The sequence below is a fragment of the Oncorhynchus clarkii genome, chromosome 30, assembly GCF_045791955.1.
Source record: "Oncorhynchus clarkii lewisi isolate Uvic-CL-2024 chromosome 30, UVic_Ocla_1.0, whole genome shotgun sequence".
Lineage (NCBI taxonomy): Eukaryota > Metazoa > Chordata > Actinopteri > Salmoniformes > Salmonidae > Oncorhynchus > Oncorhynchus clarkii.
Window position 1 is genome coordinate 4,429,305 of NC_092176.1, and position 15,331 is coordinate 4,444,635.

Consider the following 15,331-nt stretch of genomic DNA (forward strand, 5'->3'; position numbering starts at 1 on the left):
AGGAGAATGCATGTGCTGCTCTCTCTTTCTCTCTCACACACACAGACATACGCATAGAGGCGTTGCTACATCAGCATCTGGTTTGGTTGTCGTTCATTTCAGTACCTTTATGGAACATCTCTCATCAGGTTTTTTCCAAAGCTTACACCAATCATAATTTTAGCTATAATATTTATATTTTTTTGACTTTGCAAATGGTGAAGCTCTCCTCTTTTGGAATACGCTAACAGTGTTCTGATTTAGCATGGGTGCTAACTATGCTAGATGATTGAACACATCTTCATGGGTGACAACACAGTTAGCTATCTAGTTTATCATGTATCTCTACGCATATGGGTGATTCTACACACATGGTGCAAATTGCATTCCAACCCCCAAAAATATCTAAAAAAGTTAAAGAAAAACTCTGACCAAAAACGTTATTTTTGTATTTGCTTTTCATTAGTCAATTGTTGATATCGACCCAAATAGTTTTGCATGTCAGCAATCATGTTTTTAAGATACATCACTTTTAAAGTACAGAAATACAGCCAGTATGATTGTCATTACTGAAACAAACACATTAAAATACTGTAGAATTAATGTGCCACAACCAAATGGGATGTTACAGTGCATTTGGAAGGTATTCAGACCCCTTCACGAGGTGACAGAGTTCCTCTGTGGAGATGGGAGAAACTTACAGAAGGAAAACCATCTCTGCAGCACTCCACCAATCAGGCCTTTATGGTAGATTGGCCAGACGGAAGCCACTCCTCAGTAAAAGGCACATGACAGCCTGCTTGAAGTTTGTCAAAAGGCACCTAAATGACTCTCAGACCATGAGAATCAAGATTCTCTGGTCTGATGAAACCAAGATTGAACTCTTTGGCCTGAATGCCAAGAGCTTGAGAGGATCAGCAGAGAAGAATGGGAGAAACTCCCCAAATGCAGGTGTGCCAAGCTTGTAGCCTCATACCCAAGACAACTCAAGACTGTAATCGCCGCCAAAGGTGCTTCAACAAAGTGCTGAGTAAAGGGTCTGAATACTTACGTAAATGTTATATATCAGTAAAAAAATGGAATATACATTTATATGCATTTTGCTTTGTCATTATGGGTGTAGATTGACGAGGGAGAAAACTATTAAATACATTTTAGAATGAAGCTGTAATGTAACAAAATGTGGAAAAAGTCAGAACCTTTCTGAATGCGCTGTAATTTAAGGATCCAGACACTTTTTATTTATTTCACTTTCACCAGTGATTAATTTACTCATTCTCGTTGTGCAGTATAGGGGCTCTGAAAAAAACATGGACATATGCTCAAAGAATACCCAAAATGCATCCTTTTAGAAATGGGAACACTCTCAGTAGAGTGATGCAGGTCTTTAGACGATTGTACACATGAAATGGTCTGCAACGTTATATTCCATTTTGTGCGAATCAAGCTATTTCCACTATCCAGCTGTTCCATTCTCTGTGTAGCCTGCTGCTAGAATGGATTGAGTGGTAACAACCAAATGTTATTGGTAATAGTGAGAGGTTAGCATGTCTTGGCGGTATGATTATTGAACCTCTGTAACTTTCTCACTCATCATTATTAACGATTCATTCATGATTATCCACAATCACCGTAGCGTACACATCAATGTAGAAGTGTTTAGAAACATATTATATTCTTATTTAAAATAAAAGTGACTTCAAAATGACACAATAGATTATTTACATTGGGCACAAAAGCATCTGAAACACAACCAAAACTAACCACAAATGTATCCAACAAATTTGTAGTCACAAGCTTGATGTAGTCATTACGTGCTAGCAATATCGGAACAAATACCAATTTTGACTAATCGATTTATAAGAATCTTTAGGGGTGTCAATCATTTTTGAGAAAAAATGTATTAATTGTTAAACCAAATCCCTGAGCAATTGTATTCATGTCGTATAATTGTATATTGCAGCAAACAATACACATGTAGCTCAGTATATGAGCTATTTATTTTATTTTATACAGTCATTATTGCTCATCTTTATCAAGGGTGTTAATCATTTCAAACACCACTGGACATCCATCATTCCCATAATTCAATCACACAATTCAAAAACCCATTTCATAGAGAATTTTACAAACTGGACTATACTGTATGTAGCAACGTACTTTGAAGAGATGGTGATTGGGTCATAATAGGTGTTTGGTAGTCTAAAATCAGTGTCTCTTCCCACACACTCTCCCCACATGCCAACAACTTTTTCTCGGCCTCAGAAGCATCTGCACTCACCAAATTGTGTGTGGTTATCCTTAGACAGAGTCTTCAGACGTGCATAGAGAATTGTTGATATGTAGTCCTAAACATTTTTGGGGATGACATTTTGTCTTCTAAAAGATACACCAAAAAATGCATTTTTACGTACCTTTCTTTAGTATTGTACTGCTGGAAAGATTGAAAAACCTATTTATCCACAATCTGCTATGTATACATTCAGTCCTAGAGTACCTTAACAAAATGAAACCAAAATATTTAGGCTGACTTTTTTTTTTTTTTGTGTGATCTACAAATATGCACATATTTAATGAGGAATCACATCATTTGCATATTTTACATACAATATTTCAAATGAATTGTAATACAAAAAAGTTAAACATTTGTGTCCACATTCAACTGGTAAAGGTTGATTGTGATGTGATTAAGGGAGAAAAATGACCTTATTAGGGTGTGTTGTCTGGCCTTAATTAAAATCATCACAACATTTTACTCTATATAGACCACTTTAGCGTATTTAAAAAAAAATACCTTAGACCAAGCAAGAATCATGTAGGCTATTTAAAAAGAGCCGTCGAAAATGACAGACGAAAAGCCCCTGAGTATCAGCCTATTGTCAGATTTTTACATGATCATACACTGTAGTTACAAAGCTCAAAAACAAATAAATACCATGACTTTCAATCAAGTTGTTGGATTAAATAATAGTAAACAGGTATATATATTCCATGTCCACCCTTCTAGACCTATCAAGGGACCTCTTGCAAAACCCGTTTTTTTGTTATTGTTTTCCTATCCCCCCTAGCTAGCTCGCGAATTCCTCTGTGGGTCCTCCCTCCCACATCCGTTGACAGACTGCAGCTTAGTGCCTGGACCACCTCAACTCGGTCAGTCAGTCCAGCTGAACAGATGTCCAGACAGACATGGGGGTCATAGGGAAATAAACACTGAATGAAAAATGAAAAAGGCCACAATCTCTCGGCATGCAGCTGTTTATTGTATTAACAGGGTCTTGTGGTCAGCATAACAGTGAGGCCTCCGGAACCTCAGTTATGTAAATTATGGCTTAGGCTTACTCCCCCCACTTTTCTTTTTCGCTATCTCTGGTATTCTCCTTCATGGAGGCATCCGCAATGGTGTAAGACAACGGAATGCGGTGTGTTGAGTTCCACAACTCACCTCACAGTCAATCGGCCAGTGGAGAGATTACTGAGCAGGAGTGTCTTACGACTTAGTAGGCAGGTTATTGGTTGGATGATGGTTGCTCAGAGTGGCAGTGTGTCTCAGGCTAAATTACTCAGAATTGTTGAGTAATGTTGGGGTATAGAAAGGATAGCATAATTATAATATTTTACCATGAGTCATAATGCCACTGTTCAGTGTAAGGCCAGTAGTTTCTCCTGAAGTGGCCTTTTAACATGTGTCAGTAACATTACCTCACCCACTTCACATTAGAGTATATGGGAATGTTTTATACTTTTTCCCCTTGAGTCAGAGGATATGGCTGGTCTTGAAGAAAGTTAAAGTAGAGAAATATGAGGAGAGAAGGAATACATGCACATACATGGTTTCCAGCACAGCAATTACTGTATGTTATGACTGTGAGCATCCAACCAGAGCTATGCACTCAAGCGTTCCTGACCTAATGTGGTGCTACACTAATTGTAAATATGTCTGGTGTTCTGGCACAGTGGTACATGACACACATGGTTTGGGACTGCCATGGGCAGATGGCTGCCATGGAGCCTGGGTACTGGTGATCTGGACTCCCTCTCCATCTGAGTGCAGGCCTGCCGGTGAAACCTGGGGATGAGAGCCAAAGCTGTGTGCAGAGGAGCCACACCAAGGACCAAGGCCACACCCTCTGTGTGTGTGTGTGTGTATATGTGTAACTCTCTCTGCCAGCCTGGCAGCAAAGGAGGAGGCTTGGCAGCCTACCTGACTAAGCACAGATGCCTGTCATCACACTGCAGCCTGAACACCAACTCAGGGGTGATGTCCCCACTAAAGCGTAAAGCATAGTCCACAGATGCTGAGACTCCATAGTCTGACGCACACCCGAAGACGCACCTCCCCACAATTCTTAACCAACGCTGCTCCGGTACACGTCTTCTATTAATTTGAACGCGTTGACAGTTGGAGAAAATGCTTTGAGCTGCGCTGAGAATTTGAAAAGTATATTCAATATTCTAGAACACTGCTGTGTGTACTCGTACACATTTTGTACTATGATAAACATTTAAGGCAAAGTCTCCCCTCTCTGTGCAGCCAGGCCACCTGTGATACAGTATTCAACATCAATCCACATCTGACGACTTCGGGAGAAGACGTGGAAACCGGCCACCAAGGGCAACTGTTACCTTCAAGTAGGATTCAGTTTTGCTAGGGCATTGTGGACAGGGATGGCGGATGGGCTTAAGCATCTGCCTTTGATTCCAAAGGTTCGACATTTGATGTCTGAGAAACATGGATGAACATATGCCTCCGGTGCCAAAGGTTGCATGTTTGAATCGAACGATAGAAAGTTTGTTTGATATTTTTGTTTTAAGTCTATCCCAAAGCTTAACTCTTACCTTAACCATTCAGAGTTAATGCCTAACCGTGACATTAAACACTTCGAAATTTGATGTTTGCAACAACTTTTAAATTTGACATTTGAGAAACATGGATGAATGTCTAATTCTGACATGGGACTGTGAAAGTTAGTTGCTCTGTAAGGACAGCTGAGCCGCTGGTGTTGTGGTGGCCTGACTAGAGAGGGAGATGATGGGTGTTTTAGTGGCATATTGTTTGGTGCGACCTGGACGTTCACAGAAGAAACCCCTGGTTTATGGAAATTGGCCATCTGAAAGATACTGTCCGTTTTGTACACTCACAGGAGTCATAGTAAACAAAGGGCTTTGTTTACTTTCTGATCTCCCAGATCAGAAAGAACAAACAGATTCCATTGGTGTACATTGGTATTTTCCACTTATCATTTGATCGTCAAGTTTTAGTGTGTGGTCCAACCTTATTATGTGCTATCCAGTGCAAAACGATTCCTTCAAAGCAACCACATTAACTACCTGCCCATTGAATTGCAGTAATGAGATACACAAGGCCCTGTGGGGCTGGTGAGTTGTGTTGCTGAGTTCATGATTTGCACACAACAGAGCGTTTGTGCCTGTCCTCAGCATGGAGCACTGCTCTTCCTCCCGAGCCACCGCTGGCCTGGGTTTATGTGGGCGTCTGTTTTTATTTGAACAGATTCGTAATACGGCACCAGGAGCTTGGGCAACGGCCACTGAGCAACTGAGGATGGAAGGGACAGGGGGGAATGGCAATTGTGGTGGTGGGGAGTAGAAAGGGGAGGGGAGTGGTTGTGAGTTGGGGCTGTCGAGTGAGGTAAGGTGCGGTGATTAAATAGGGGGGTTGTGTGTGTGTGTGTGTGTGTGTGTGTGTGTGTGTGTGTGTGTGTGTGTGTGTGTGTGTGTGAGGGGTTGGGTTATTGCTCTCTTGTGTTCCCAGGCTCCACTGGCCTTAAACAGGTGTCAGACTCCTGCAGGTGTTCTCTCTCCCAGCCACTAATCTAGCTGAGCCACAGCTTGTGGGAAACTCCACTTTTCAGATGGGGGAGAGAGAGATGGATGGAGGAGGAGTGAATAGTGAATGAATAACCATTATCCCCTACCCTGGCGTTGGTTGGATTGCAAGTCACAAGCCAAAGAATGCAGAGCTGTTCACTATAACAGAGAGACCACAACACTGCTCTGTGTTAAGCCATTTGCCACCTGCTTTATAGATAGTTATAGTTTTGTCAGAACAGGGAGTGAAGCACAAAGTTTGTTAAAAATTTTGGAGAAGAAGAAAAAAAAAACAGGAGTGTGCACCTCAAGGGGACGCGTGAGCACTTCTTTTCCAAAGGCTTTAGGCAGTTGTGTGGGCCGATCTTCGGATGTTGCGCATGTTCCTCTCCAGGGAGACACTGACATCCAGTGGACTTGCTCAGGGCAGGAACAGGATGTCTATCTTTGCTCAGAGCCTAAGCTGGCTTGGGGTCTGAGAGGGACCTTTTAGCCCAAAGGGCAGGGGCTTAATAAGGTCAGTGTTACACCGAGCATTCAGCACATTCGGAAAGTATTCAGACCCCTTGATTTTTTCCACATTTTGCTACGTTACAGCCTTATTCTAAAATGTATTTAATTGTTTTTCCCCCATCAATCTACACAATACCCCATAAAGACAAAGCAAAAACATTTTTGCAAAAGTATAAAAAAAACCTGAAATATCACATTTACATAAGTACTCAGACACTTTACTCAGTGTACTTTGTTGAAGCACCTTACAACCACGAGTCAGCTTGGGTATGACACTACAAGCTTGGCACACCTGCATTTGGGGAGTTTCTCCCATTCTTCCCTGCAGATCCTCCAAGCGTTACTGCACAGCTATTTTCAGGTCTCTCTAGAGATGTTACATTTGGTTCAAATCCAGTCTCTGGTTGGGCCACTCAAAACATCTTCCACAGCATGATGATGCCACAACCATGCTTCACCGTAGGGATGGTACCAGGTTCCTACAAACATGACGCTTGGCATTCAGGTCAAAAAGTTCAATCTTGGTTTCATCAGACCAGAGAATCTTGTTTCTATGGTCTAAGAGTCCTTTAGATGCCTTTTGGCAAACTTCAAGTGGGGTGTCTGGCCACTGTGCTGCAGAGTGTTGCAGAGATGGTTGTCCTTCTGGAAGGTTCTCCCATCTCCACAGAAGAACTCTGGATCTCCCTGACCAAGGCCCTTCTCCCCCGATTGCTCAGTTAGGCCGGGCAGCCAGCTCTAGGAATGGTCTTGGTGGTTCCAAACTTCTTCCATTTAAGAATGATGGAGGCCACTTGGGGACCTTGTGGACCTTCAATTCTGCAGATATTCTTTGGTACCCGTAAAAGACTGTTTTCGCTTTGTCATTATGGGGTATTGTGTGTGAGGATTTTTTATTTATTTAATCCATTTTAGAATAAGCCTGTAACATAACAAAATGTGTACAAGTGTCTGAATACAATCAGTGTTCAAAACATTAGGAACACCTACCTATAATTAAGTTGCACCCCTTTTTGCCCTCAGAACAACCTCACTTCATAGGGGCATGGACTCTACAAGGTCTCGGAAGCACTCCAGAGGGATACTGGCCTGTGTTGTCTCCAATACTTCCTACAGTTGTGTCAAAATCAAATCAAATCAAATCTTATTTGTCACATACACATGGTTAGCAGATGTTAATGCGAGTGTACCGAAATGCTTGTGCTTCTAGTTCCGACAATGCAGTAATAACCAACAAGTAATCTAGCTAACAATTCCAAAACTACTACCTTATACACAGAAGTGTAAAGGGATAAAGAATATGTACATAAAGATATATGAATGAGTGATGGTACAGAGCGGCATAGGCAAGATACAGTAGATGGTATTGAGTACAGTATATACATATGAGATGAGTATGTAAACAAAGTGGCATAGTTAAAGTGGCTAGTGATACATGTATTACATAAAGATGCAGTAGATGATATAGAGTACAGTATATACATATACATATGAGATGAAAAATGTAGGGTATGTAAACATTATATTAGGTAGCATTGTTTAAAGTGGCTAGTGATATATTTTACATCATTTCCCATCAATTCCCATTTTAAAGTGGCTGGAGTTGAGTCAGTGTGTTGGCAGCAGCCACTCAATGTTAGTGGTGGCTGTTTAACAGTCTGATGGCCTTGAGATAGAAGCTGTTTTTCAGTCTCTCGTTCCCAGCTTTGATGCACCTGTACTGACCTCGCCTTCTGGATGATAGCGGGGTGAACAGGCAGTGGCTCGGGTGGTTGTTGTCCTTGATGATCTTTATGGCCTTCCTGTGACATCGGGTGGTGTAGGTGTCCTGGAGGGCAGGTAGTTTGCCCCCGGTGATGCGTTGCCTGGATGTCCTTTGGGTGGTGGATCATTCTTGATAATTACGGGAAACTGTTGAGCATGAAAAACCCAGCAGCATTGTAGTTTTTGACACACTCAAATCGGTGCACCGGGCAGCTACTACCATACCCCGTTCAAAGGCACTTAAATCTTTAGTCTTGCCCATTCACCCTCCGAATGGCACACGTCCACAATCCATCTCTCAATTGTCTCAAGGCTTGAAAATCATTCTTTAACCTGTCACCTCCCTTTCATCTACACTAATTAAAGGGGATTTAACAGGTGACATCAATAAGGGATCCTCGCTTTCAGCTGGATTCACCTGGTCAGTCTATGTCATTAAAAGAGCAGGTGTTCCTAATGATTTGTACACTCCGTCTGTATGGATTAATAATGCTCCCCGTAAGAGCCTGATTGAAGCATCAGTGCCAAACAATGTGAGGTAGGCCAGATGACATTGTAAAGCATTGAGCTGACGAGAGTTAATTAAACTGCAGGAGGTAGGACAAACATGGGATTGATTTGTTTTGTTTGGAATACCGCTAAATACAGCTCCAGAGCATTGAACACTGACAGGAGAACTGTGGAGGTTTGGAAAATGCCTTTCAATTCATGTATTCATAGGAATGTCTTGTCGCACAAGATCAAATGTGTTCATCTGTAGATAATCCATGCTCTATTAAACATTTAACTTGGTTTTGAATCATGACGATGCTCTGACTTTCTAGTGTTAATATGCACATTCACAAAGAAATCAATCCTATTTTGTTTAGGAAGGTCATCAAAAAAACATGCTATAAGTCAATTTATTCCAAGAGAACAGAATAGCACGTTTTGAGTAGCATTTATCTGTGCTTAGTATCCGAGGCTATGGCTGCGTCATGCCTATGAAATCAACTTGTTCATTTAGCAGACATCACAGGCCCTACCCTAACACAGTCAACACACATATATTTTACAGTAAGAATATAATGGAATATAACAGAAGAAAATAGAAAGGATATTTCTTCCCAAATGGCTATTGCTGATTCTCACTCAGATGACGGACACTCACAGGAGCCACAGTTATTCTAGGAAAAAGTGATATATTGAAACAGAGACCATCAGTGTAATGTGTAGAGTTTTTTGACAACCCAAAAACGTCATTATAAATCTTGGAATATGCTCTTTCTGCAAGCGTATAGCAATCAAAATGTCTGGCCTGCATGGACCTCTGTAGGACTGCATTAACTAAGGCTAGCCACACTATTGCTCATCATAGTGTCATTGTCATGTGTTTCATTCACTCTCTCATCTTTTCTCCCCATTTTCCTCTCTCTTTTCAGTGGATATGACTCTGCCGATCTTAGACACTCTGAGTCAGTTCCCTGTGTTCCCAGAGGTGCCTGACCTGGGTCAGTTCCCTGTCATCCCTTTCGTTCCTGACCGGGCCACCCCCTCCCTGGTGGACGGTGAACCTCTCCCGGGCCGTGGAGAACCTGACTTATTCTCCTCTGCTGCCATCACCATGACTCCAACGCTGATCTTCATCAATGGCAAACACGAGGTGACCCTGGAGCAAGAGAGAAGACAGGTAGAGGAGGAAGCAGGGAGAGGAAGAGGTGACCAGTTTGAGGAGAATGTGACCGCGCTGGGGGGCAGTGAGGAGGAGGTGACCCCCACTGTGTTTGATTACTCTCTGATAGAGATACCTGATACTATACCAGATAAGCCTGATCATGAGGAGAGCCCTTTGGAGTCCACGGGGGACCCATTCTCACGTACCCCACTGCCTTTGTCGATGTCCACTCTAGATAACATTTTTTATGACTATGGGCCTGAGGTGGTTCATGTGGAGTCAACTCCTACCACAACCCCAGAGCAGGTTGAGGAAACCACACAAGGCCGTACTATGCAAACAGATGTGACTGCAACCTCTGCACCTGTCATAACAATGGTGGGAACCACTCCGTCCAAAACGGAGCAAAGAGCTGAGGGTCTATCATCTGTTTCAGAGATCACAGAGGGACCAAGTGACGTCATAACTACATCCACTGCAGCAGTGTCCACTGTTTCAATATCTGGCACAGCAGTGAGCAAAACTTCAGAACAAACCCAAAGCCAAACAGCTCATGCACCCAAGACTCCTGAGGGAAACCAACAAATCAGCACCTCTGTGTATGGCAAAGAGGTGGAGGGGTCAGGGATACAACCCCCAGATGATGACAGAGATGCTGAGGTGACTCAGCCAGAAGGGGAAGAGCCCTCTGTTTCACCCACAAAAGAAATACACGTGGCCACTGATGACAATGACACTGCTCTTCCGGATTTTGACATCTCCATTCAAACCCCTCTACTGTCTGTCTCTACACGCTCTTCTGGTGATGTTGAAGATGCATCAGTGCCAGCGACCATAAATGACATTGAGGGCACCACCTCAGGCCAGGAGAAAGGATCAGCACAGGCCACACACACTCCTGAGGCACCAGCTAGCATCACTCTGCCTCCCTCAATGACAAGTGGCCAGACACATTTAGTAGAAACAATCAAGACTGAGGTGATGCCATCCAAAGAGGCAGGCAGCACGGAATCATCTTCAATGATCTCTACCACAGCTGAATCTTTGGCAAGCCAGCAAGATGGAACAACGGTTAGCCTTCCTTCTGTGTCTTCCATAGTGAAATACACTACTGCAACACGTGTAATTTCTGTACCAGGGGAGGAGAGCTCAGGAGACCAAACTCTTGAAATGTCCACGACAAGCTCTCCATTATCCAGCACAGAACAGATTTTGTTAGGATCCACAAAAACATCACCAAGAACAAGTTCATCAGACACTACACAACAAGCAACAATGGAAAGAGAGGTAATAGCATTCACCAAAGGCACAACAAGCACAACTATCATTGATGAGACTGAGACAAGCTCAGCCTCCACTTCCACAGATAAAGAGAGTCCTAAGAGTCCAGTGACATCTCCAATGCCTACCAAAGAATCTTCTGCAACAACTGTCTCTCCAATATATAGTACTATTCAGATGGTTAAGACAACCATGGCATCGCTCTTAAACTTAATCAGCCGATACACCACACAGGGCACAATTGTGACAAGTGCGGTACCTAAACCAGAAGACACCATAAGCAAAGAAAAACCTTCACTTACCCCAAATCTTATGGAGGAGGAAAGTTCAGGTGATCCTGATATGTCTACTAGCATAGCTACTGAAACACATCTCTCTCCTCTTTATAGTATAGTCAAAACAGAAGAGGATGTGACCACAACCTCAACAGCAACCAGCGAGGCTACAGAGAAACCATCAGCAACTCCTGTTATTGATGACACAGAGACTAGCACAACCGTCACTTCTAAAGATGAAGAGAGTTCTGGAGAAAAGACAACTCAGATGTCCACTAAGGAGTCTCCTGTGACAACAGCATTTCCTTTGTTTAGCACGGGCAGAAAGGAGGATGATAGATCAACGGTATTATCAAGCATTGAACCCAGTGAAATGTTTGATGTATCATCAGCAGTCGCACCTTCTGTAACTATCAGCACAGCTTTTTCCAGTGGTTCTGCAATGGATACTGTGGTAACAGATGTAAGCTCCGCCTTATCCTCTACAGACAAAGTGACAGGTGACCAGAAAAGTGAGGTTTTCACCGAAGACACTGCAACTGACACAGTGTCGTCTCTGTATGGCCCTGATAAACCAGTAATTACTACAACAGTGTCACACAAAACTGCAGAGAGTGCAGTTACAGAGCAGACTGAGAAACTGTCAGGCTCAGAAAAACCGTCATCTTTTCCCGTTACAGAGAAAAGCTCAGTCCTTGATTCCACAGACGAAGAGAGCTCAGGTGATCAGACTCCTGATATGTTCCCCACCGAGTCTACAGCCACAAGTGGCGCTACATTGTTCAGCTCAATCAAAAAGGAGATTGAGATGACGACCACTAAGCAACCTGTAGATATAACAGTCGGAGATGCTGCAAATGAAGAGACATCAGTCACAGAAAAGCCCTCCACTGTCCACATAAGTGATGAAACAGAGACAAGCTCGGGAGACCAGATGCCTGATATGTCTACCAAACACACTCCAACCAGCACAGTCTCCTATCTGTTTAGCACTGAGAAACCAAACAATGTAATATCTACAACGTCACATGAAACAGAGGAAAGTAAAGCCACAGAAACTTCTGCTACTAAAACAGAGACCAGCTCAATCCCCTCTGCAACAGATGAAAAGAGCTCAGTTGACCAGCCTTCTGATACGTTTACCAAAGAGCCTGTCAATACAGCGGTTTCTTCTGTTTATAGCACAGTCAAAGCAGAGCAAATGAAAACCACTGCCATGCCAGACGTAACGATCCCAAAAGGAGAAAGTGAAGTTACAGGTCAGACTGAGAAACCACCAGACTCAGAAACACCATCAGTTCCACCTATCATTGGTGATGCAGTGATGAGCACAGTAGTCTCCTCTACAGATGAAGAGAGCTCTGGTGACCAAACAAGTGATACCACAGACTCTGTGACTACAACAACCACAGCACATTCTCTGTTTATTACTGAGGAACCAAAACATGCAGTGACTACAGCATCACATGAAACTGCAACAGCTGACACTGAGACCGCTACCGCCACAATTATTTCTGTATATAGCACAAAGAAAACAACAATGTCACAAGACACTGCAACAGTGGAGACTGTCACAGGAGTCACAGAGAGGCACACAAACACAGAAAAACCTTCAGGTACCCCTGTTACTGGTTACACAGAGACAAGCGCAGTCACCTCCACTACTGGTGAGAAGAGTGTTGATGTTCAGACAATTGCATCAGTACTTACCATTACAGATGGGGAGAGCTCAGGTGATCAGGCCCCTGATATTTTTACCAAAGACACTGCAACTACCACAGTGTCCTCTCTATTCAGTACAGAGAAACTAGGACTTGTAGGGACTACAGCGTCATATGAAACTGCAACAGAATCATCCCAAGAATCGTCCATGAGTCCCGTGGTTACCCTCATAGATCAGACTTGGGAACCGATGGGGACATCAGCTATAATGATCGACACCTCAGAGGAAGTATTAACTGAGATAACAGAATCTAAACCAACCAAAGAAACGGGAAGGACATCAGGTGTTCCCATTATTGATGACACAGAGTCAAGCTCAATCCTTGATATGTTTACCAAAGACACTGCAACCACCAACGTATTATCTCTGTTCAGTACAGAGAAACTAGGGCATGTCGGCATTACATTGTCACATGAAACTGCAACAGGTGAGACGTCAAAGGTAACAATATCTGCAGCATATTCTTTGTATAGCACTGAGAAACCAACAACAATGTCACAAGAAACTGCAACAGCAGAGAGTGGAAAGACCACTACAACTAAAGCAACATCTCTCTACAGCACAGAGAAAACTGCAGAAAGTACAGCCGCAGATAAACCTTCAGTTACTTCTGTTTCTGATGGCACAGAAACAACTTCCTCTTTAACCACTACAGATGAAGAGAGTTCAGGTGACCAAACAAGTGAGATTTTTACTAAGACTTCTTCCGTGACACCTGCGTCTTTTTTGTACAGAACAGAAGCAACAAGTTTAGTTTCCATTACTGTCACATCATCCACGTTGCCAGATATTATTGAAGTGGTGGACTATGACACTAGTGAAGAGCTTTCACTTCTTGAATCTATACCTTCCGCTGTTCAAACAACCACAAAACCTGAGGGAGAACCTACAACCGTCAGCACCGCCCCTGTTACAAGTTCAGTCCTCACCTCCACAGAAGAAGAGAGCTCAGGTGATCAGACACTTGGAATGTTTACCAAAGACACCACAACTACCAGAGTTTATTCTCTGTTCAGCGCTGAGAAACCAGAACATGTAACGACTTCAGTATCAAATATTACAATCTCTGCAACTTCTTCTCTGTATAACACTGAGAAACCTTCAACAATATCAGAAAAAACTGCAACAGCAGAGAGTGGAAAGGTCACTACAACCACAGCAACTTCTCAGTACAGCACAGAAAGAATTGCAGAAAGCACAGTCACAGAAAAACGTCCAGTTTATCCTGTTTCTGATGACACAGAAACAACTTCCTCTTCATCTACTACAGGGAGCTCAGGTGACCAGATTCCTAATATATCCCCCACAAAAAGGGCTTCAAGCACAATCGAAACAGAGCTGGAAACAACCACAACACAGCCTGATATAGAGACAACAGTGATAGTGAAAACAGGAAGAGTAACTCCAGTTATTGATGATGCAGCCATCAGGTCTATAGATGAAGAGACATCTGAGATGTCCACCAAAGAGACTCCAGTGACAACAGCGTATCCAATGTACACTACTGTTCGGATGATCAAGACAACCATGCCCTCTCCATCAGACTCAGTCAGCAGATACACAACACAGGAAGCTATTGTGATAAGGGGTGTGACTGAGCAGAAAGTAGAAACCTCAAGCAAAGATACACTCTCAGTTACTCCTGGTATGGCAGGCACTACTATTACATCTCCAGTAATAACTTCTACAGATGAAGAGACCTCCGGTAAACAGACCCATGAAATGTTCACCGGTGTGACTTCTGCAACAAAAGCCTCTCTTCTGTTCAGCACAGTCACAAAGTCTTTGAAGTCAACATCTATTCCTATTAGTGATGATGCAGAGACAAGATTCACATCAGTTGAAGAAGAGAGTCCAGTCAGTCAGACAACTGAAATGTTCACCGGTATGGCTTCTGCAACAACTGCATCTCCTAAGTTCAGCACAGTCACAATGAGGGACGAGGTGTCTACTAAATCAACAAGCGTTGGACCCAGTGGACATGCTAATGGGGCATCGACAGTGTCACCTTTTGGGTCCCCGACCACAGCAGGTACTGCCGCCACTTCTTTGGACGTTACCACCAAGACAACAGATGCAACTGTCCACCCATCAGTCACTGCAAATGTCGAAAAAACAGCATATTTTATATACACCCTCACAGAGGAGGGCTCAGCGGACACAACTGAAATCTTCACCCAGGAATCATCAATGACTCCCGTGGTTACCCTGATAGATCAGACATGGGAATCAATGGGGACATCAGCTACAGTGATCGGCACCTCGCAGGAAGCATTAACTGAGATAACAGAATCTGAACCGACTCGACAAACAGGA

General features: G+C 43.1%; 1 protein-coding gene across 1 annotated transcript in view; it reads left to right on the forward strand.

The window, feature by feature from the left end:
* LOC139390204 (versican core protein-like) overlaps positions 1-15,331 on the forward strand; it is a 59,115-nt gene that overhangs the window by 23,041 nt on the left and 20,743 nt on the right. Inside the window, exon 8 of the mRNA XM_071137463.1 lies at positions 9,504-11,348. Within this exon, the coding sequence (XP_070993564.1) occupies positions 9,504-11,348 (1,845 nt within the window). The remainder of the gene's footprint in view (positions 1-9,503; positions 11,349-15,331) is intronic.